Source organism: Carlito syrichta, unplaced genomic scaffold, assembly GCF_000164805.1.
Source record: "Carlito syrichta isolate Samal-C Ts95f unplaced genomic scaffold, Tarsius_syrichta-2.0.1 Scaffold314333, whole genome shotgun sequence".
Lineage (NCBI taxonomy): Eukaryota > Metazoa > Chordata > Mammalia > Primates > Tarsiidae > Carlito > Carlito syrichta.
Window position 1 is genome coordinate 152,407 of NW_007258429.1, and position 25,910 is coordinate 178,316.

The window sequence follows — 25,910 nt, forward strand, 5'->3', positions numbered from 1 at the left end:
TCCAAAAAAAAAAAAAAAGAGAGATGAATGATAAACAATGACACTGGAGACCACAATTGTGGAGACCCTGACACAGCAGTAAGGTTGGCCTGTTGGAAGGATAGATAAAAAATTAATGTGACTAAATGCAGAGCAATAAGCAGCATAAAATGAGATAACATTTCAGAACTTGAAAGGGGTCAGATTAGATGAGCTATGAGAGTAGATTTATGTTTATTCCAAAGTTACGTATTCAGTGTTTAACACCACTAATCTCATCTGATTTTTTTTAAACAAGGCTAATTTTCTACTTAAAAAAAAATTTAACCATAACTATCCACTCCACCAAGCAACAGATGCCTCCTCAGGTCTTCTGAATATTACTTGACAGTCATTATTTAAGGAAAAAGTTTTCAATCTATAGTCTCTCACTTCTAAGTCAACCTCTTGAAGTGCTTTTTCTTTTACTTTCTGAAGTACTATATTTTGTCTATTTACATCAGTAATATTTGTGTATATAATTATATGTTTCTATCACTTACATTATATACGTGTGTTGATCCTGACTTTCCCTTTTATAATACCTTCCCTTTTAAATTGTAAATTGTAATCCTTGCCATTTGTGCAGTGTTTTGTATGTTGTCAACTCAGAAATGATTGCTGACTAGAAAATATAGAGCTCACAGGATCATCTTGCCCATAGTTTTTAGGAAACTTTTTGAATCATATTGATTTTAACGGTAATAATAGGAATAAAAAAATTACAGTACAGTAGACTGTAAGATGAATTTATGAAGCTGACTTTGGGTCATCCACAGAATAACTGGACAGTCATGATGGTCAAGATAATGTAAAAAAGAAACAAGCTCCAAGAGAAACATGTAAAATGATAAAGTACATCTCAACCAATAGCCATAAAGCTGGTCATGAAAATATAGAGGTCACTTTTGTAATGAATGTGTTCTTGAAATATTTATTGTATTTGAGGTTTTGTGGTCAGGAAAGCTGCTAGTATTTATGTTATCTAAAAGTAAAGAATATAAATTGGGTAGTAATGTTGAAATGATGAAGAAAATTCACTGAGCATAGTGGCTCTCACCTGTTATCGCAGCACTTTAAGAGGCTGAGGCAGGGGGATTGCTTGAGCCCAGGAGTTTGAGACAAGTCTGAGCAATATAGCAAGATCTCGTCACTACAAAAAATTAAGAAATTATACAGGCATGGTAGTACATGTCTGTAGTCCCAGCCACTCAGAAGGTTGAGGCAGAAGCATTGCCTGAGCTCAGAGGGTTGAGGCTGTACTCAGCCATGATTGTGCCACTGTACTCCAGCCTGAGCGACAGAGTGAAACTCCAACTCAAAAAAATAAATAAAGTGAAATGAAAGAAATAAAATAAAATGAGAATTCATGCTACTCTTGATTTCCTTTTTTGAAAGACTAAAAAGTGTAGCCTAATAAATAGACTGGTTTACACATGCATACTCTTATTCATGAACAGAGTAGCAATGGGCATATGAGATGATGCTATGGTTTGGGTGTTTATCCACCAATCCTCATATTGAAATTTGATCATAATGATGGAGGAAGGGTTTAATAGGACGTGTGTGGTTAAGGGGGTGAACTTCTCCCTGAATAGGTTAATGCCTTCTGTGAATGAGTTCTAACTCCATTAGTTCCCTAGAGAGCTGGTTGTTAAAAAGAGTCTGGCACTTCCTCACCTCTCTAGTGCTTCCTCTCTCACCATGTGGTCTCTGCACAGCATGTTCCCCTTCTCTTTTTGCCATGAGTGAAAGTGTCCTTGTCCTGAAGCCCTCGTCAGATGCAGATGTTAGTGTCATGCTTTTTTTTACAGTTGCAAAACTGTGAACTGAATAGACCTCTTTGCTTTACACATGACCTAGTCTCAGGTATTTCTTTACAGAAACACAAAATGGAAGAAGACAGAAAAAAAGTCAAAAAAGAAAGGAAAACCTCTAGATTCATAGTTTTCCAGTGGTTTGGTTACCATGGGATTGGAGAATTGTTCTAGGTGAACCAAGATGATTATCTCCTGCCATCAAAAAAACAAGATACCAACACATGCAAATCTACAGGATTCAAATAACATGGTCTTCTAAGTTAACATGTAAGATTAATGGACATATTACATTAAGAGAAACTGGGACTAATACAAATGAAGTCTATTGAATGAAAAAAAAAAGATTGGAACTGGCATCCAATTCCTGTACAAAACCCGAAACCCACAGGGCTTAAGAGAGAAGATAGACAAATGGAACCTTATTAAACTGACAAGCTTCTGCAAAGCCAAAGAAACCATCAAGAGAGCAGGGAGACAGCCTACAGACTGGGAAAAAGTATTTGCCAACTCTAGGTCTGACAAAGGCTTAACATCCTGGGTCTACAAGGAACTGAAACGTACTGAAAAGAAGAAAACAAACAACCCCATTATAAAATGGGCAAAAGATAAGAACAGACACTTCACAAAAGAAGACATTCGAGCAGCCAACAAACACATGAAGAAATGCTCAACCTCACTAATCATCAGGGAGATGCAAATCAAAACCACACCTGAGATACCACCTAACTCCAGTCAGAATGGCAATTATCAACAACTCAAAAAATAACAGCTGCTGGAGAGGGTGTGGTGAAAAGGGAACACTTCTACACTGTTGGTGGGAGTGTAAACTAGTGCAACCTCTGTGGAAAGCAGTGTGGCGATTCCTAAGAGCTCTAAAAATTGACCTTCCATATGACCCTGCAATCCCCCTACTGGGAATATACTCTGAAGAACACAAATCACTCTATAAAAAAGATACCTGCACACATATGTTTATCGCAGCGTTGTTCACAATAGCAAGAACCTGGAAACAACTATGCTGCCCATCAAAAGAGGACTGGATTAAAAAAATGTGGTACATATACACGATGGAATACTACGCAGCCATAAAAAAGAACAAAATCATGAATTTCGCTGCAACCTGGATGGAACTAGAGTCTATAATACTGAGTGACCTCTCACAAAAACAAAAATCCGAATATCACATGTTCTCACTCATATAATGGACCTTGAACATCCAATGCAATACTATAAGAAAATGACTGATGGTACTGGGAAACTATGGGGGGGAGGGGGATGGGATTAACAGTAGCAAATATCTGTCGGGGGATGGAAAAACACTTCTTATCTACAGGGTGCCTGAATGAAACGTCATTGTACACCTAACCCTTAACTGTACCCCACAAAACCATAATAAAAAATACTGATTAATGAAAAAAATAAATAAATAAAAAAGAAAAAAAAAGAAATGTCAGAATTAACAAAAAATTTGAACCTTACCCTCCATTCAACACAGACAGGAAATGATGAAAATATTTGTAAAATATACAGCATAATGTATAACAAAACAGAGTATACCAACATGTGATGTGTGTGTGTGTACACACATATATGCAGTCAAATATCATGTATCTATACATGTGACTTTATACATGTTAGATTTTACCATTTAACTGCTGTATTACATAATATTAGTTTTATATTGTTAATCATTTAAATTCGATATTTTGGGATGTTGAGACACTTTTGCATGTGAAATTTCATGATTTATAAAAAGAAATTTTGAGTGATTATTGCCTAATTGTATAATTAGTCTAACTAGCCTGATTATAACTAATTATGTAATTGATGTAAATATGTTCAGTCATGTAATTAGAGGGCGTAATTACAATACACAAGATGATGTCAAAATCTTTACAAAAGTTCTAGAAAAATAGAATGTGAATATACAATTTGCAAAATTTAAGTACATATTTCTTAAACAATTTCTAAATTATTTGCAAACATATTTGAACTTTTAAAACTATTTTAAACAGAATAAAGAAATACTATATATTAGTCAGTGTCCCTTTCCAATGTTGACATTGCTCTAGTGAAATAATACATATAGCCTTAAGCAATAATTTCAAGTTACTTATAAATTAACTAGAACTTCAAAAATTGATATTAGTTGTTTATTAAAATTCTGAGATGTCAGTAAAAACATAAAGCCAATTTACATTCATTTTTGGTAGTTCTAATGACTAATTTATTATAAACATAACTAGATAATGATATATGCCTGTTTATGTCTTTCACTATTAAGTGAAAGTATTAAAAGCATGATTATTCCTCTTAGGTTTGCTGCATTCTATGCTTATGAATTCTTATCAGCTTCAGGAACACAGACCAGTTTCATTTTAGAAACATTATCCATAAAAAAAATATAAGATTTTTGTCACACAACAGTATTTTGAAATAAATATTCAATTCACATTGCAGTTATTAGCATATCATAAATAGGTATGGAGAATAAATATGTATCAGTGTCTCTGAAATTCCATTTTATTAAAACAAGCTATTATTAAATATCATTATTACAGAAAAGATATTCTTAAGAGAAATTTAATTTTCTAAACTTTAAAATAAGCAGGCATGTAATCTATAATCAATCTGGATCCTTCCATCATATATACCCTGTATGCCTTCCCAGATTCACATCCATTCTTTCCCATACATACCAGGTATTGTTCCAACCAATCATAGACATTAATCTTTGGAGACATTCACTTCCTTCCGTATTACTTGCAGATGTTAATGTTCCCACCATAAATGAGCCCTCATTTTAGCAGAATTGAGTACCTTTATTTTGACAACAACGTTCCCTTATATATCAACAAAATTAGTAGAGGAGGAAGAGCCTTGCCCAGTGACCACTATATCTCTAAACAAAGATTTGCTCATATGCTTCACATAGTAGATCTCAGTTATTTTAACAGAATCTTATTTATATTTTGAAGCCACAGAAGACACAGTCTATAGGTCTATGGAAATAAATTGATATATTATTGAAGTGCTCCAATATAAACAATGCTAACACAAGTTTTTTTATTATAAATACACACAGTTTTTTTATTGTAAAGTTTTTTTTATTATAAATACACACAGGGCAACCCCTTTGGGCCTCGTCCCACTGTAGGAGCTTTCCTGTTCTCTCAATAAATTCTGCTTTCAAAAAAAAAAAAAAGTAAGGAAATAAATGAGTAAATACATACAGCAGTTGATAAAAAAACCAATAGTTCAAGTAATCAATAATACCTAAAAATTATATATAAATATAAATGCATAAAATATAGATATAGATAAAATAAAGGTAAACACTCATTAAAATAGCAAAGTTATTCTAAAAAGGCATAAAATATGTCAATTTTAGGAGCTATTTTAAAAATGCAACACAAAATTTTAAATCTAAAGCAAATTTGATATGTAGAGCGAATAATTGATCCCTTTAACTCCACAACACAATTCTGAATAATTAATTAAAAGATATGGGCCTAACTTTTTTTTTTTTGAGTCGGAGCCTATCTTTTAATATAGGGAAAGATAAATAGACATGATAACTTCATAAATTACAACCTATGATAAAGTTATAGTTTGTCATTGTAAAAATAAATAAAACAAACTAAGTCCATTGTGTTGCTTTTCATTGTTGGACAACCATAATTCATGGTACTTCCAAATTTCTGGGGTAGTGATAACTGAAAATGAGGACATTGTTTGCTGTAAAGTAAACTGAGAGGTTAAAAAAAAAAGTATACATCATTTTAATTTATAGTATTAAAATGTGCCTGAAGCCTAGAACCAGCCTTGACCTTCTCAATCTATTCTTTCTAATTTTTTCATTCATTAACACTTTTAGGGACAAGTTGATTATTCTATAGCTCTCTACACCCAAAATCATATGAAATTAGTAGTATTATAATATGTACCACTATATCCATACTGAAGAAGTTGTGGATTCAAGTTACATTTCAAAATGGCAACCTGGGGGCCCAAATATAGAACTCGGGCAACAATGGGTGGTGTATTATTTTCTAAAGAGCTGGTGTGCACTGTCAATTTTACAGTTTTACAAATTTATCAGTTCTTATTTCATACTACCAGGCAGATTCATGTATTTATTTTACTATATTAGTCTCAGTAGACATTTGCATTTGTAATCTCATCACAAAAGTAAACATAATATGATCCAAACGAAAATAATTGTTTTTAAAAGTTTGGGGATGCAGGAAGCTATATAGAGCTAGTTGTCTTTCCCCTATTTATTTATAAGAAATATTCCAGAATTTCTTAACTAAATGATCAGCTTCCTATGCATTTATGATAAATACACATATGCCCATAGAGACCCAAAACAGTATCCCAAAGCTTTAAAAGCCTAAATAAAATTTGTATAGGAAAATCTAATACATGTCCTGAAATTGCTCATAGAGCAATATAATATCGGTCAAAAAAGTAAAATCAAAATGAAGGGGATCTGACTTTATTTTTGCTTGATACTAATGTATCCAGTTACCTTCCTCTTCAGATCAATAGCCTCAATCTAAATCTCTTTAAATTGATCTATAGATTTAACACAACCTCACAAGTATTAGCAGTCTGTTTATATAAATTGACAAGATGATCCTAAAATTTAGGTGGAAATACAAAAAAGCTAGAGCATTTCATACAATTTTGAAAAAGATAACCACAGTTCAAGGGCTTATTCTTCCTGCTATCAAGGATTGGTCCAAAGCTACAGTAATTAAAAGAGTGTGCTATTGACATGAAGGTAGACAAAAAAATCAATGGAAAATAATAAATAGCTCATAAATAGACCCCGATATATAGGGCTAATTGATTTTCAATATAAGTATCAAGGAATAACCTCTTCAATAAATGATGCTAGAAAACATGCATATCTGAATTGTTCTGCGTAATAAAGTGAAGAAACAATTGCAGTCTGGGAATTAGAAGAAAGAAGATGTAGACTGAAGAATGGTTGGGGAAAAGCTGCATGGAATAAAACTGAAGGAAGGATATTAATTTTACTGGCAGTCCTCTAAGTACTAGGAAATTTTGGAACTAGATATACTTGTATTAAGAAGTTTGCTATGGTATATGTGATGCAAACATCTTCTAACAAATTTGCTGCAATCTTTTTGGTGAAATTTGCATAACCCATCAATGCTTGATGCTTTTAATTTGAGTGGATTATTTCTAGGTAATGTGAATATGCGGTTATTTCTGTGTTTGAATTTTGCAAAATAATAAAAAAAGGAATGCCCACTTAGAGGTATATTGCCATGTGGAAAATAAATGAGCAGAAATTAAAAACAAGTGCATATCTATTAGCAAAGAAAAATGAAAAAAAAAACCTCAAGGATTCCTTCACACCATAAAGATAAAAGAACTCAAAACAAAATATGATATATATGGGTAAATATAAGTGGATAGTGAGTATTTCAAAGAATAAAATAATTATTTTATCAAAAAGTAATGTAGAAATATATGTAGAATTAAAATACTAGACAAAAACAGATGGAAATAAAAGAAGGGTAAACATTATTGAAGCATTCCAAGCTTCTATCATTAATGAGATTGTAAGGTAATGATCAAGGATACAAGATGTAATTTTTAAGGTTATCAAAAATGATACTATGATACTATAAAACTCTTAGTTAAATCAGAAAATAAAATAATTTTTTAAACTAAAATGATTTAAAATGTTTGATATATCTAAGTCAAAAAAAGAGAGTGGGACTCTTAGTTATATAAAAAAAAATAATTTAAAAATTTTGATAAATCCGAAAGAAGTCAAGAAAAGAGAGAAGTAAAATAAAACAGATAAATCACATGAAAATAAAGGTCATTCAGTATATAAGTGATTGCATCAAATGTACTGTTGAGATTTTCCCAGTGGATTAAAACAAAAATACTAAGCATATATACTGGTTACAAATGGCATGTTGTAAATATAAACATACAGAAAATTTAAAAGTAAAAGAAGAAGGAAATATTTACACCATTGCTGCACCCTTGCTCCCCAAATAATCGCTCACTAAACGAAAGCTTGTGTAGTCAAATTAATGAGATTCAAAGGCAATTTTTTTTCATAGATAGATAAATTTCCAATAGGCAGATTTTAGGAAGCATCACGAAGGCAACTTTGAGAAAGGGACACTTCTAGACAAAAAAGGTTCTTTTGTATGGAATTATAAAAGGCCTCAAAGAGTTAAAATAATTTTTTTAAAAAGCAAGCTGACATCACACTATCTGTCTTCAGAACATTCTACAGTACTACAATAAACAAAACAGCATGGTACTGACATAAAAACTGATACATAGGCCAATGGAACTGAATAGTGAACACAAAAATAAACCCACACATCTATAGCCAAGTGATGTGTGACAAAGGCATCAAAATCACACATTGGGAAAAGGATAGTATCTTCAATAAATAGCACTGGGCAAACTGGATATTCACATGCAGAAAAATAACTCTGAACACTATCTCTTATCACATGCAAACATTAACTCTAAGTGTAATAAAGACTTTAATGTAAATTCTGAAATGATAAAACTACTAGAAGAAAATGTAGAGAGATGCTTCACAGCAGGGTCTAGGAAAAGGCAACTAAAGCAAAAATAGAAAAATGGGATTACACTGAGTTGAAATGCTTCTGTGCAGCAAAGAAACAACTTACAGAATGAGAGAAAATATTTGCAAACTTTGCATCTGACAAGAGAATAATACCCAGAATATATGGAATTCATTAGCAAAAAAACAAATCCTGATTTTAAAATGGACAAAATACCTGAGTTGACTGAATAGATATCTGTCCAAAGAAAACAGGCAAATTGCCAACAAGTATGTGGGGAAAAAAAAAAAAAGCTCTACATCACTAATTATCAGGGAAATGGAAACAAACCCACAATGAGATCTCTCCTCTTTTCCATTAGAATGGCTATTATCAAAAGGACAAAATGTAAAAAATGCTTATGTGAATGTGGGGAGAACACTTACACATTGTTGCTAGGCATTCAAATTAGTATAATCATTACAAAAAACAATATGAAGGTTCTTCAAAAATTGAAAATAGAACTACCATATGATCCAGCAATCCTACTATTGTGTATATTATTCAAAAGAAACAATATCAATATGTCAAAGATATATCTACATGGTCATATTTAGGCAAAATATAGAATAAATCTAACAGAAGAATAGATGAATGGATTAATCTGGCAGATATACACAATGAAATACCATTCAGTCATGAAATAATAAACTTCATCACTTTCAGAAACATGGATGGATATGGATGACAGTATGTTAAATGAAATGAGCCGGGCACATAAAGACAAATACTGCATGATACACTCATATGTGAAATCTAAAGTTAATTTCATAGAAGTAGAAGAAGAGTGGTGATCAGCGTCAGAGAGGACAGGGTAGACATGAGAATAAGAAGATACTGGTCAATGAGTACAAAGTTATAGTTAGATAAGAGGAATAAGATAAATAGCACAGTAAGTTAACTATGGTTAAGAATATTGGATTGTATATTTGAAAACACCAAGAGGATAAGATTTTGAATGTTCTTATCACAAATAAATGATAAATGTTGAGATGATGAATGTGCTAAATAATCGGATTTATTTATTATACAATGTATGCTTGTATCAAAACCTCACACTGTACTTGATAATTATGTACAATCATTAAGTGTCAATTCTAAAAAGTTTGATTGAGCTTGTTTAATAAATTTAAAATAAATTCCTACTTATGTTTTTTTTTTTTTTTTTGGAGTTGGAGTTGGAGTCTCACCCTGTCGCCCCAGACTGGAGTGCAGTGGCCACTCCCAGCCACCACAGCCTCGACCTGCTTGGCCCCGGCGATCCTTCCACCTCAGTCTCCCAAGCAGCTGGAACTACAGGCGCATGCTACCACGCCCGGCTATTCTTTTGATTTATTTAGAGACAAGGTTTTGCCAAGTTGCCCAGTCGAGTCTCGAACCCTCAGGCTCAGGCAATCCACTCGCCCGGCCTCCCAAAGTCCTACTTATGTTGATAGTGTAAACTACTTCCCCAAATTTGGCCAAGGCCCATGTGTTTATTTTCAAGTGATCAGACACGTTTGCAGGTTATAAATAGCTGTGGCGAAAAGGTGTTTCGAATTACCTCATTATTTGTAAATGCTATCATGTTTGATGATATTCTAGAAAGAAGTGCATTTTCTAAATTTAATGATGTTTTAAAAATAAATTGGCAAAAGAAGAATAAAATACATAATAGATAACCAAAAAAATCATTTCCGTAAAAATTGAAGAATGAATTGCAGTATTGGAGAATATATGGAAAGTTCAATTCTGCCTGCTGGCAGAGGACATTTGATGTCTTAGTGACTAAGTCAAAAGAGGGTCAGATCAGAACAGGTTTCAACACTGTTTTATCACAGTAATACATGTGTAATGATAATTTTCAAAGATTTCTATTTTGGCCACTCAAAACTGCTCTAAGTCTTTAAAACATAAAGAATATATATTTTTATTTAGAATATGTTTGCAAAAACAGAAATATATATTGTATGTGCAAATGTATGATCACTGCATTCTTCTAGTTAATGTCTAAACATTGGCAACTATATTAATAAGAAAGAGGTCAGACCCTAGTTTACTATATAAGAAAACATATTTAATGGCGAAAAAATTGAATGTTAGTATATTTAAGAACTCAGAATAACCTCATGTTATTAAAGTTTCAATGTGAAAGCTGTATTAACCTTTAAAATTGTGAAGTAGAATATTTATAATACTTAAAGTTTATTTGTGTATTTCTAGACATACAGCAATCACAAACGTATATACAACGTGGACAAATCCTTATCTATCTTGTGGCTTATATTATTTTAAAAATTATTATTCATGGTTACAATAGAACATTTGTCCAAATATTGTTTTCGATTTAAAACGTTTTCTTTACTAAATTAGGTTTGTCTCCTTTGTAGTCATTAAAAAAATTTATAATAACAGCACTCAAATATTCTAACAAACTTCAATGTCTTCTTGAAGACTTATTATTTCTCCATTCTTGATATATTACACAAGAACATTTTATACTACATTCACTCTATGTAAAATTAATTCAAATTTTCTTTTTATTAAATAAGTTTTTAATGACTCATTAGATATTTTCATTTTTAACATAATTATGGCTCCATTTCTAAGCTTTCAAAAGCAAAAATGAACAAAGGAAACCAAACACAAGTTTTTCCTAAAACCAAAGCCAAATAAATTTCAAATAGATTTTTAATTCCTCTAAAAGTTATTTACCATTTACAAAATAGAAATCTGTTCCCTTGACAAATATTTTCCACAAAAACCAAATCAGTCAGCAATATGTATAATTCTGTACTTTATACTGAAACTTAAGCCAACTTATGAATAAAGAAATATTAATTAGGCTACAGTAGTAAATGTTTTCAAGAGTTATCCTTTTAAATTTAACTACTACATAAAAATAAGTTGTCCTCTATATTTAAGTTCTCTGATCTTTCAGTCAAGCTCGCATTGGTTATTAAAAGGCCAGATTTGGAGAAACTGTCTTTTCAAATATTTATAATATTGCATGATGTCTGAATTAGGCAAATATCCTAGCAGAGTAGGGTGGAAATACTATACCTTAATTCATACCTGGGTAAAGAAGGGTTCATAAATCTCAACCCCTTTATCAGATCCTTGCAGTAACACCTCCTGGCCGCGTCTCCAGCTATACCGAACAGGCGGGTTGGAATTGGCCACACACCGGAGGAACACTGTTCTTTCATAATAAAATTGTTCTTTAGCTTCACCTATACTTTGATGAACAGTTACTACAGGGTCATCCAAATCTAGAAGAAATAAAAACAACCAAGTGACAATGTAAGGAGATAGCTGGCTTTAATGCATACTTCTAATTTATTACATTACTTATCACTAGGCTTATTTTTTCATTAAGCTTATTAATCTCATTTGTAAAGAAGTTTCCAATGATAAGAAGTAATAATTACTTCTTAGCATCTATATTTGTTGAGACAGTAAACTGACCTCATATAGAAATATATGTTAGAAATAACTCACATAAAACAGAGCTCCATGAGACAGATAAAAATTCAAAATTCTCATATTCAAGAGTTTAGCTAAAACAATGAACACTAAGGACAAATAAATTAATATTAAGCAGTCCAACTGACCCTTATTATACCTTAATATACTTATTTTTCTAATTATTTATAACAGATATATTAAAACAAATAATTATGTTTACAAATTACTACAATATTTCTGATAACAAAATATGATCTCTCACTGGTTTAAATTTTATCTTCATCTCCAATTTTACATGCCAGGTTATATTTGTTAATTTGAAATCTGCTAATAGAAGGTAATATTAAAATGCATTCATATTTGTATATTGGAACTGAATATGTGTCATTTTACATGTATCCCAATGAAATATTACACACTCTAGGGTTTAGCATTTTCTGTAAGAGGTCAATTCATCAGTATCTTGAGCTTTATGCATCTTATTGTCATTATCTTAACTACTCATCTCTGCAGTTGTAGTGTGAGAGCAGTCAAAGATAATAGGTAAATGAATAAACAACATTACTTGGTTCCAGTAAAACTTTATTTCTAAATACAGATATTCCTCAGTCACATTTAGCCAATGAGCTACAGTTTGCCACCCTTGAAATGACACATCCCACGTTCTTTTCTTAAAAGAAAAATAAATTAAAAAGTGTGTATGCCTTAAGTCAACAACAAGCTTATAGTTCCATGTGGTAGTATACATTTAGCATATATTTTTCAATTATGATACAAACATCTGTGCTAACTACCACCTTCACCTAGCTTTATCCTTTTAATTTTATAACCATGAAAGATTACTTCATCTGGGAATAATAATAGTACCATGTTATTCAGGCTGTGAATGAATTAAATGAGATAGTCCATAAAGCCCTGGACACATAGTAAACGCTCAGTAAAAATTAGCTATTACTGTTAATAATATCATCATCATCATCATTATTGTTGTTGTTGTTGTTTCATTTAAACTCTCATTGGTTCCATGTTGTTTTCTTGCTTTTTTTCTCACCAATTCATAATGCATTCAACTCATTATAATTAGGTGAAAACATCACTTGCCCATTTGTTCAGGCTTTCAAATGCCTCTATATGTGAGAAGACTTTGGGTAAGGCATGGAAACGATCTACCATATTTATATAGAAATAAGAAGACTGAAGCATGTGATATGCTGCCCTGAATATTTGAAAGACATGGTTCCTTAGAAAATACTTTTTGATGTGATAACATAATAAAAAGCCAACAAAAGTAGTAAAGTAATAGTTGCCCTATGGAATCAAAATCCTCTCTTTTAAGAAGAGTTTTGTTTTTTTCATTGTCAAATGTGAACTGCCTGACAGTCCTACTTTGATTTCTAGTTTTGCAACATTCTGAGGACTTTTTTTTCTTCCAACATTAGAATATTTTCACAGTTACCTCAAAGGCTTCTAATTTTAGTAGTGTAAATTTACAGAACAACTGCTGCTTTTTGGTAAAGTTTAAGGACATTTCTGTTTAAATCCACTCTAATAGCTGTGTAGGGATATATGCTGTCTGGTTTTATTAAGTTGGGATATTTAGGGATACTAGCATCATTATCATGAGATATTCATATCTGGGGGGTTTTTTTGAGTTGTAGTCTCACTCTTGTCGCCCATGCTGGTCTCAAACTCCCGTGCTCAGGCAATCCTCTCACCTCGGCCTCCCAAAGTGCTGGGATTATAGGCTGAGCCACCGTGCCCAGCCCAAAGATTTTTAAACTCTACCAAATAGTCACTTACTTAGTGATTAGCCCTTCATATAATATATCAAATCCAACAAGAGATTGATTAACTGAATTTAGTCTTAGTTACTTGAATAAAGATACTCTGATTCCATTGTAAACAATTTATTTCCTTTCTTTCAAAATATAATTTATTTTAGTCATAGGCTCATTTTTAGAAGCTATCAGTTGAATATGTTGGTGAAACATAATTCTGAATCAGAAAGCTTAGGAACAAAACAGAATTGGATAATAAATAGTGTAACAATGGTGAACTTCGTTGGGTTCCAGAAAGTTAATAGTGTCATACTTTCCAATGTCCACTACTGATGTGTCCTTAGCTCTTTTCCTGTTAGATGGTCGTGTCAATAGGCTCAGTCAGGAATAGACCAAACTTGAACACTCATTTAAACATGCTCTTTCTCTGGTCTAGATGAGTTTTGGGTCACAGACTCTAATTCTGTGACAATGGTTTACTGAACATAGTATTGCCTAAGTTATCTGTTGAATTCAATCGTATTTAGGAATTTCTACTTCATAAAATTTCTAAGTGATTTTTTTTCTCTTCAAATTTAAAAGCCAACATGTAAAAACAAGATTTCCTTTAGACAAATGAGATGATGGCAAGGTGAAAAACTATATTTTAAAGACTATATGTATATGTATATTGCACACATATAATGATATATAATTTCAGTAATTTATACACAAATATCACTTAAATATATTTCTATATACATTCCATACATTATTACATATATACTGAATATATGTATTTGAGTACCTTTTAGATCAACACATGTGGGGGGCTGAAATTAAGTAAGATTGAACAGGGAAAGGATTGAAACACAGTGCAGTAGAAAAGGTCTCAGCAGCTATGAAGAGGTTTGGAGTTGGGATGAGACATGGGCTAAGTCTTTCTAGATCCACCTCCCACCCCATCAACCAGTCATTCAATTTGTGCTACTCCCCACCAGGGGACATGACCTTGGGAGAGGCTTCTCTGTTCAGCTTATTTCTAGAGAGGGCAATTTCTAAGGAGAAACTTAGTTGATAGCCACCAGCTGCTATGAGGAAAGGTATCAGCAGCTGGAGGAATGAATGCTTCAGTTTTGAGGAGGGGATCTGGCTGATGTACTATGGCATCCATTCAGATGGACTTGCCAGGTGTGATCATTCTATCTGGGAAAAGCTATTCCAAGATTCTAGTTAGTCTCTTTCTGGGAAAACTTCCAAAGGGAAATGAAGAAGGCGGAGATTTGCTATCTCCTTCTACTATTACCATTCTAGATTACTCTTATCCAGGACTAGTCTATCTCTTGGTAGGTAGCTTACCTAAAGGGGCCACTAGAATATATACCATTACCATATATACCGGTGGTGGTGTTGCATAGTCCTTTCTGGTAACTTAGTTTGTTTCCTCAGTTCATGAGTTCAAGTTCTGAACATTGCCACGGGTTCAGAAATTGGACAATGATGTTCAGAAATCATGCGGGATACAGTCTTCTGATCATCCACCTTTGACTTATTTTAATTGTGTGGATTTTACAATAGTTTACTGGCTGTACACTTGTTTTCCCCTAGATATAATGTGTTCTTTTTTTTTTTTCTTTTTAAAGAAAATATGTTTATTTGGGAATAGAGCATTGTGATGGGAATATGAATGTCACACAATGCTATGTGTATATTCAGGGAGGTAAAGGAAAACATAGATTTTTAAAAAAAAATAAGGATTGTCTACTTGTTTTGAAATAATTATCCTTGGCTATAAAGATCAATAGTAAGGGTGATGTGAGTACAAGTTTGAATAGGCCGTTTCTGGAGAGATGTCCTTGCAGAAGTAATTTTCATGTGAGGTTGCAATGGCCTTGGTGCAAGCATGTGGTTTTTGTAGTCTTTTTTCATTATCAGGCATACAAATGTGAGAATCTTTTCTTTATGGCCTTTCCCAGATGTATTTGTCAGAGTTATATTATGTGCTCTATTAACCATCTCCATTGGGTCTAGAGTCTTGGATGCACTTGAACTAGCTACTCATTACAATAATGTCTGACCACATTGCTTGTTGCAACTAAGAACCATCACCTAGCCTTTATTATTTTGATATCCCATAATCCTTTTTGTTAGCAGAGAGCCCAATTCTATATCTATATCAACAGAGGACAATCATCCCTGAGTTTCTCAGTGGTGCTTGTGTTGCAGTCATCTGCACATTCTTATTGCTTTAGTCAATTAGGTGTCTTCCAAGCTTTTACAAAAAAAAAGTAAGCTGATGATATTTCAAGACCATACCCAATATCACTTTAGTACGCCCACATCTCTGACTCTTTCTTTTTTTTTAAACTCTCTGCATGTCTGCATGGCGGTACTAGCATTTATACTGTATTTAGTGGGGATCATTGCTTTTCCCAAGCTTCCAAGAGCTATACTAGCAGAATATAATATTGTTTTCTGCCGGGCTCAGTGGCTCAGCCTGTAATCCCGCGCCTTTGGGAGGCTGAGGTGAGTGAATTGCCTGAGCCCGCGGGTTCGAGACCCGCCTGGGCAGCGAGACCTCATCTCTACAATAAATCAAAAAATCAGCTGGGCGTGGTGGCGCATGCCTGTAATTCCGGCTACTCGGAAGGCTGAGGCGGAAGGATCGCCGGAGCCCAGCAGGCCGAGGCTGCGGTGGCCGGGAGCAGCCACTGCACTCCAGTCTGGGCGACAGAGTGAGACTCCAACTCAAAAAATAATAATAATAATATTGTTTTCTGCTGTCCTTGCCAAAGTGTTAAATATTGTATTGTGGTTGAATGTTCAACATCAACTCTTATTCTCTGCCTTCACTTGACCTTATACTGTATCCCCAATTTTATTCAATCTTATTTTCTATCCCATTTAATCCAGCAGTCCCAGAATCTAACAGCATAATGCCTCCCGCCCCCACCTCCAGCTCCTGCCAACTGGCTAGAGTCTACAGTCATTTGAAGGATAATCTTTTTGCATAGCTCATTAATGTTATCTACTGGCCCTCTATATTGATTTGGTAGCCAGTAATGGACATGGGAATATATATCCTAACTTTGTGTTGCCTCAAAGTGAATAAGTTTCTGCATCATCTTCAAACAAGATTGAAGTGAGAACCTCTAATTGGGAGGACAATGCCACTTTTGTAGGTCCAGAAGGCTTAGGAAGATTTACGGATTCAAGGTATAAAGTTTATAATCTCAGATGTAGCCTACTGTCCAAGTTAGAGTTCCACCTATTCCCAACTGTCAGAGTCTGGCTTAGCTTAGGATATAGACTCTCTGAACTTCTGTTATACTTTTAAATAAGTCCTAAATCTTGTTATCAGCTTAATGATCTCTGGTTACAGAAGATAAGAATTTATATCTTGCTAAAGAGGTTTTATTCTCACATATTACCCTCAACTAATGATTAATTAACTCAGTCATTCCTATCTCCACTGCATGAAAGGAATCAGCAGAAACAAACTGATTCCATTATCTTTGTAATTATTATTTTCCTCTGAATTCCTCAAAAGCCAGACATAGTGAACTCATGGTGCACTACCTTTCATTAGTACCTATCCTTGTTTACTATAGTGAAGATATTAATGATTTTTCATTGTAGCATTCCAAAACTATCAGTGGTCACCTACAAACAGCAATGGGGCTCTCATTGCCAGCCAGCTAGTTGGCTGATGATTGATCCATTTAACATTCTGTTTTAAAGTCAGTTTTCTCAGAACACCTAGTACAGTTTCTTTGAAGAAAAAAAAAGGAAATTTGATTCTTTAATGAACACACGCATTTAGGAAGTTTATTGGAGGGTGCCCTCAGGATCAGCTACATTATCAACTCATGTGGTGGTGTTAAAAAAAAAGAGAGAGAGAGAAACAAACAAACAAAAGATTAAGCTGTGGGGGTAGGTTAACTGTGATGCATCACTACAAAGGCTCCGAGATGGAGTTCTTGAGCTGAGAAGGCCTTTTGGAGTTGTCTTGAAAAGTTTTCCTACAAAGGACTCTGAATTCCCCGGGTGAGGAGACTCCCTTGGGTTAGGTGACTCTTGCTAGCAGGGGACAATTCTGTCAGAATGACTCACTTGAGAACATCTTCCAACACTCCCAGAATTTAGACAGAGCACTCTTTGCACAGTTTTATCCTAGGACTCTGAGATTATTACTTATAATTTTTTCAGTCTTGATTATGTAGTTCAGAAAGCATAAAATCTGTCTTCATATTTATTCAATAGTCAGTTTTCATGCTCTGTGGCCATGATGATATTGCATAACTACATTGAACTATTTTGTTTCTGGTGATATTTTATATATATTTATTTCTTTTCTTTAAAGCAAATTTATTTTAATTTTATAGGTTAAAAATGTGAAATTCAAATATCTAGATGTTACATTAACTGACAAATGCACACTGCTTTCTCAAGGAAAGAGCATATGGTTTGTTTTTATTATTTAATATTTTTATTAGTTAACAAAATTCTTCATATTTACAAGTAATTTAAATAACAGAATATATTGATACATGCATATTTGCTCTAAATATATTTTAATAACATAACTAATATGCTTTCTATAAAAATATCTCTATAATGCATAGGGCCTATAACTTAGTTATGTTTGTATTCCTAAAAACCAACATAATAGATATAAGTATCTAATAGTGATCTAATGAATTAACATAAAGGAAGATTAACATGTTACTAATATAGTCAATGTCAGTTTTCAGCAAGGCAATTGATACATATTTTAATAAGGTTCTAAGAAAAAATCATTTTTTTCTTAAGTGCATCAGCTACCTCCTTTATAACTGAACTAATTTTCTAGAAGATTTTTTAACTGATTAAATATGCTAGACACAGACAGATTAAAGTCATTTTAAGAAAAAAAAAATGTATGTTGTTTTCCATAACTCTAGAAATAATTAAGTCTCCCCAAATAAGTTACAATTGACAAAGATTTGGATGAAATGACAAGGGAAAGCTTCCAAGACAATATGAACATTTCTACAGTTTTTCTTTGTGCACTTATAAGAATTATCTACTTGTCAGGTTTTATTTTATAAACATCTAAAAAATTTCCTATGGACCTCAACATGTAGATATTCAGGAAACAGTGTACAAATGATCAGACCACAGATTTATTGAGTACCTATTTTGGGCCAGGACTTTTGGAAGAAACTCCACATATGCCAACTGATTTTTATTTTTCTAGACACCTTGTCTTTTAGTCACCTGGGAGGTTGAATCACAGAGAAATTAAGTAATTTGTCATTTTGTATCAATAAAAGTTAGCATTATCATCAAATGTTTCTAAATATAAAATTTTATATCCATTATTTTTAATGCTAATTTTTATATATCTACAATATGCTAAAATGATATATTACAAGTAACCTACAATTTATAAGTCAAAATAAAAAGGTGAGCAAGATGAGAAACATGCAACAAGCTCAGATACAAGATTCTATGGTGATATAAGTCAAAGACAGACAACTATTTCTTTCTGAAAATAATAGTGAAGGCTTCCTGAAAAGATGATGCCTGATATAAATCCTGAATGCCTAAGAGAGTAAAACAGGTGACTATGGTATGAAAGTTCTGAGATATCAGAGCAAATATCAGACAGCAGATATCCAGCAAAGCTAGCAAAGGTTTCTGGGCATTAAAGCACACTAGCATGATATGATGTTTGAGAGAGAAAAATGGTCCAAGCCATTAGTACCACCATGTATGATAAAACATCAATTCCATGATATATTTTCATCCAATGTGGAGAATTCATTTTAGAAAGATCATCCTTGCTCTTCCTGGAGAAGAGATTTGGAGATGGCGAAAAGAGTGGCAAGGAGATGGGAGAGAAAATGGCTGTAACAATTGATATAAACAGTGACAGCAGCTTTGAAATATGGTTGTAGCAATGGGCATGGAGAGAAGGATTAAATGAAGTGAACTGGTGACTGATTTGGACACAGGACTGAGGGAAAGGTGGGAGTTAAAGATGGTCTTTAAGTACTTGACTTTGGCAGTTGGATAGGCAGTGCATTAACTGAAACACGAAAGGTAAAGAGAGAATTTTATCTGGCCATGGGGGAGGGTAGGATGGAAGTTGTGAAAGATAGGGGAGTTGAGTTCTGTTTAGATCATGCTGAATATCTGATTCCTTTAGTTCCTCTAGCACAATGTACATGACCTGGAGCCAGAATGAAAAATCTGGGCTATGGATATGGATTTGGGAGAGATCAGTACACTGTTTGGGAAAACAGCACTCAAAGAGTATGCAGAATGAAAAAAAGAAAGGACCAAGGAGAGAGCCCTGGCAGGAGCAAGGAGAGAGCCCTGGGCAGCACCAAATACAGTCAATGAAGTGGGGAGGGGACCCACTGAGAAACACTAAGGAAAACGTATGAGAGAAGCAGACACAAAACAATGAATAGCGAGCCGGGCTCGGTGGCCCAGCCTGTAATCCCGTGCCTTTGGGAGACTGAGGTGAGTAGATTGCCTGAGCCCGCGGGTTCGAGACCCGCCTGGACAGCGAGACCTCATCTCTACAATAAATCAAAAAATCAGCCGGGCGTGGTAGCGCATGCCTGTAATTCCGGCTACTTGGAAGGCTGAGGCGGAAGGATCGCCGGAGCCCAGCAGGCGAGGCTGCGATGGCCGGGAGCGGCCACTGCACTCCAGTCTGGGCGACAGAGTGAGACTCCAGCTCAAAAAAAAAAAAACCAACAAAAATCAAAAAACAATGAATAGCGAACAAAATAAATTTAGAAAGCACCTCCCCAGCCATGGAGGGGTTCAAAAGTAGAATAAAGGTGAAGAGAGATTAAAGTAAGAACAGGACTGGCTGGACAATAACTTTAAATTTGGCAAGCAATAGATCACTGATGACTTTTACCAGTGCCGTGTCACTGGCGTGATGAGACTAGCAGTGATTTTCCTGTACCTTACAGAGTGAGGGTCAGGTGAAAACATGGAGAGATTAATGTGTATAATCCTTCCAAGAAACCTGGCTCTGACAAAAAAAGACTTAGTGGACTAGAGGACAGGTGATCAAAAAGGTCTTGTTTGGTTTTGTCATTGTTTTATTACTCCCTAAACTGAGAGATGTACATTTAACTCCCAAAGAAAAAATAAAACACAGAGAGTTTTAGGAAAACACTCAATTCAGTCAATAATTGTTATTTCAGGGGTATAATTTTTATGTGAATTTTTAAGATGAAAATTATTTAAGATTTTTTTTATCAATTAGTGGTTCTCTGTTTTTCAGAAGGGTTCCAGTTAAGCTTCCAGTCATCTATGCTAGAAAACTTGGAATTATTTTTGACCCTTCCATATCTTAACGTTATGGGATAGATTTCATAATCTTAAAAAATTAAATATTAGTTCTTACATACTAAATAGCTTGAGTTCAGTTCACTAAATTATGGAAACATTAGTTTAGTTTACTCTCCACTTCTATCAGGATACTCTATTACATGAACAAGTTAACTTATCTCTCAGCATGCATAGGTGCAATTAGTCTATGTGTTTATAACTAGTCAGTTATTAACTGCAACTGAAGTCATATTATGTAGTTATAAGTTGAAGAATCAATTAATCTAAAAAATAATCACAGCAGAAGTATGTTTTCCACAGGGATTCGTTCCACCATTTGGTCCAATTTTTCTGTCTTTAATCTTCGAATTAAACCAAGTGAATCTGAAAATCCAGATGGCAAATGCACACTAAATACTATTAGATGTCATCTTTCTTTCTGTGAATTTCCAGAAATCTAAAAAATCCTATATAGAATATATACAAACATGTTTTCTTAAGAAAAATAAGTACTCAATATACTTGGAGACAGCAAAGTTAGGAAAGTATATTATATTTTCACTTTATAGACAATACTTTATATTTCTATTATCACAACAGGATGAATGCACATGACAATAGTTAATATTAACTATATGTGTTTGCGTGTCAGCTTACACAACCTGCATAAAATCAAGTTACTTTGAAGCTATACACTAGAGAAATCAATTTAATCCTTGTTAGATGTATCAATAATTAAAAACAAAGCATCAGTGTCAATGATTTGTAGAACTTTCTGCAAATAACAATTCGAAAACACTGTTTTCTTTTTCATTTGATAAATGACCTTCTAGATTTTGTAAATATTGATGACAAAAAAAGTTGCACACATTTCCTACATAGTGATTTTTGAACAATTACTAATTTTATCTGATCCAAAATAAAAAAACATAAATACTTACAGTTAACTTCGTAAAGGGAGAAATTTATCAAAGTGAGGCTATCTAAAAAATTTTGACTTGTTCTTATGTGAAATTTTGACTTGTTCTTATGTGAAATTCATCTCTGACACAATTTAGAATCCATTGCCTCTTCAATGCATTTTTTAAAATATAGGTAGCTACATGTTAGGGCTCTTAGTCAATATTATCCTGATTATTCTGCATATCATTCTGGAGAGTTTTTGAACTCTCAGATGGCCTAGAAAAGCTATTCCAAGATTTTCTTTTTACTTCTCTCTTGTTCATTTTCTATCAAGCAAAAATAGAATGTGCAACCTATAGTTGTACATTTCTCACTATACCATCCAAAACTATGCAACAAAAGATGGTCATATTTCACCATATAAAAGTTAAGTTATTTTGTCTAAGAAATAAGAGTTGTTAACAAAATTAATAGAAAAATAATAATCAAAAGATTATAATCCATAATATACAAAGAGATTTTTAAACATTTTAAAAGACAAGACAAATAACCCAGGACAAAAAAAAGGAAATGAGTAGGCAGTTCAAGGAAGCAAAAATCTAGAAGGGCATTTAGCAAATGAAAAGATTCTCAAGTTCACTAGAAGTCAGAGAAAGTGCAATCTAAAGTAACAATGAACTGTCACCTTATGGAATCAGAGTGCACAAAAATTTAGAAGAACAAAAAAACCTATCATGGCTGAAATGTAGAAAGAACAATACTCATGTGCCTGTGATATACATTCTTTTTTGAAAACAACCAGGCAAAATTAGTTAAAAATACTTACATGCCCGCTTCCCACTTACAGCCCCGATCATGAATGTTTTGTAACTTATTCAGCCATTCCCATTAATTTTCTCTGAACATGTACCTTTAAACTTTTGACTTTATTTTGATAGCAAAGTGTATGAATCTTTAAACTAGGTATATGTTTATATGTACATATATTTATACATACACATACACACACACACACATATATATCTTATATTTGCAGCCATGTGCTACTTAACAGTGTTTCGTTTAACAGACCGCATATAAGAAAGTTGTCCCATAAGAAGATAATACCATATTTTTATCCTACTTTTTCTATGTTTAGCTATATTTGTATACACAAATATTTATGACTGTGTTAGAACTGCTTACAGTACTCATGTACAGTAATATGCTGAACAGATTTGTAGCCTAGAAGCAACAGGCTATATGGCATATGTCCTCAGTGTATAGTAGTCTCTACCATGTAATAGTTCACTGACTATTAGTGAACTTGAGAATTTTTTCATTTGATAAATGTCCTTTTAGATTTTGTAGGTTCACTCTACGATGAAATCTTCTACTAATCCATTTCTTAGAACATATCCTGTTGTGTATGTGTGTGTGTAAGGATTTTTTTTTCTTTTTATGAAAATTAAATCATACATCACCTTTTTTGGAAATTTTACTTTTTCTCATACAAAATACTTCAAAGAAATTCCTCCAAAGTAGATACCTAATCTTCTTGCCCCCTTTAAAAGTAGTCGTATAATAATCCTGGTCATGAATCTTTTATAATTTATTCAGTCATTCCCATTAATTGTCTATGAACATGTACCTTTAAACTTGTGACTTTATTTTAACAGGAGAAATTCTTATAAGTGGGAAATGGATATGTAAGTAGTTGCAACTAATTTTGCCTGGTTGTTTTCGAAAAAGAATGTACGTTTCATCACACCTACATGAGTATTGTCCTTTCTACATTTCAGTCATGATAGGTTTTTTTGTTCTTCTAAATTTTTGTGCACTCTGATTACATAAGGTGATAGCTCATTGTTACTTTAGATTGCACTTTCTCTGACTTCAAGTGAACTTGAGAATCTTTTCATTTGCTAAATGGCCTTCTAGATTTTTACTTCCTTGAACTGCCTACACATATCCTTTATTTTTTTGTCCTAGGTTAGTTGTCTTGTCTTTTTAAAATCTCTTAGATTTTCTTAGAAATCTCTTTGTGTATTATGGATCATAATCTTTCGATTATTATTTTTTCCTATTAATTTTGTTAACAACTCATTTCATAGACAAAATAACTCAATTTTTATATAGTAAAATATGGCTGTCTTTTGTTGTATAGTTTTGGATAGTAAAATATGAGAAAGCATGATTAGGTTCACCGTAGATTGCACATGAAGTTTTTATTCCATCTAGAATTGCTTTGAATGTTGTGTGATTTAGAGGTCTAACTGTATTTTTTAATGGAAATAATGGAAGCAATAACACTATTCAATATTCAATTCTTCCCTGATGTATTGAACTCCAGCTTTATCATATATTAAAGTCTCACATAAATTAGGATCTACTTCTGGTTTATGTTCTCTGCTGTAGGAATTTCGTAACCATGGCTTAACCATATAAATGTGATATGGAAGATTTTTACCTTTTGAATTCTATTAAGAAAATTTCACCCTGTCTAAGGCCCTCATTGCTATTCTAGTTCACACTTTTCTGTTTGTTCTCAGGCTTCTTTCTAAATATAGTTAACATCTAGACTTTTTTTCATTATACTCAAATATTTTTTTAAAAACACACAAAACTCTATTGGGATTGTTCATTGGGAATGAATTTAGTTCACACATTAATTTTTATTTTAGATAAATGAAAGTTCAGATACCCATCTGGTCTGGTGCCATCATCAAAAACACATATGTAATCACATTTCTAATATCTTTTAAAGCATAGTTTTCATTTGACATTGCTCTTTGGACAGTATTTACCAGTTTAAATTTTGCTAAATAATGTCCATTTCCATAAGAGCTGCATAAAGCATCTCAATTTTGCGATCTCTCCTGTAATTGGAGGTTATGTCTCTTTCCTCATATTCCATATCAAACATATTTTTGCTCCTTTTTCTTCTCTTTAATAAGAATTACAAAAGGTTTGTCATTTTTATTTGCCTTTTAAATTAACCAGTCTTTTATTTTTTAAATTTTCCATCTGTATTCATTTACTGTTATGCAGTTTCTAGCTTTACTTCATAAACTCTGTCTTCCCAATTTACTTAATTTTATTGTACATTCCTAATTAACTAAGTTGAATATTAATTTCTGTTGTTTTAAATTTATTTTTATAATAATGAAGGCTTTTGAGATATATATTTTTAATAGAATTCAGCATTTGTTGTATTTATATCTTTTATTATGAATTGTCTGCTTAGCTGCCCTCCAGATGGTATATAATTTACCTACTGATTTCCTTTGAATATAAATATTATCAAGGTATGTTTAAATGTTTAAGGAGAAAAACTTTAAATGCCATATTTTTATTATTTATCTATTATTTTATCTATTATTTTATTATTATCTATTATGGTTAGAAATTGTGTCCTACAAATCTTTCCACATTAGAATTGAAGGTTTTCTACATATGTTTTAGTCAAATAAAATGATTTTGGGAACATACCCATATAGAGGTCATTGTTTTTGCTTTTTAAAGGTGGTCAGTTTCTCCATTTCTCCCTAATTTCAATAAAGTAAAATTTGTAGATGGCCTTTGGGATACACTCTGACCCCACTTCAGCTGCCCACATCCTTGCCTACTGAAAAGAAACCAAAGAATACTTTTTATTTCCCCTTTTAGTTCACCCGAACCACAACTCCTAGGTTTTGCTTTGATTTTCTTTTTTTGAACTTCCCTTAAACTCCAAACTTTCAGTTTCAAGAATCTTTGTTTGTATTCATACTCAACACAGTGCAGGCTGTTTATTCATATTCATTAGCGTTCAGCAAGGTTCCTCCCCGTCCAATAACCATTGGATTTAAACAATACCCCTGTCCCCATATCCTGGAGAGTAATGACTTTTTTCCCTTCTGTCTTTTCTATAGTATGCACCTGAAACTGTCTAATGAGTGATATCCTCACTGAATTGCTGTACAAGAATATTTCTTTTGTTCTTTCGGTCAAGAACATGGTCACTG

At 33.0% G+C, this 25,910-nt stretch overlaps 1 protein-coding gene across 1 annotated transcript in view; it reads right to left on the bottom strand.

The window, feature by feature from the left end:
- Nucleotides 1–25,910, bottom strand: part of LOC103273992 (MAM domain-containing glycosylphosphatidylinositol anchor protein 2-like) — a 647,680-nt gene that overhangs the window by 92,210 nt on the left and 529,560 nt on the right. Inside the window, exon 4 of the mRNA XM_008071450.2 lies at nucleotides 11,531–11,727. Within this exon, the coding sequence (XP_008069641.1) occupies nucleotides 11,531–11,727 (197 nt within the window). The remainder of the gene's footprint in view (nucleotides 1–11,530; nucleotides 11,728–25,910) is intronic.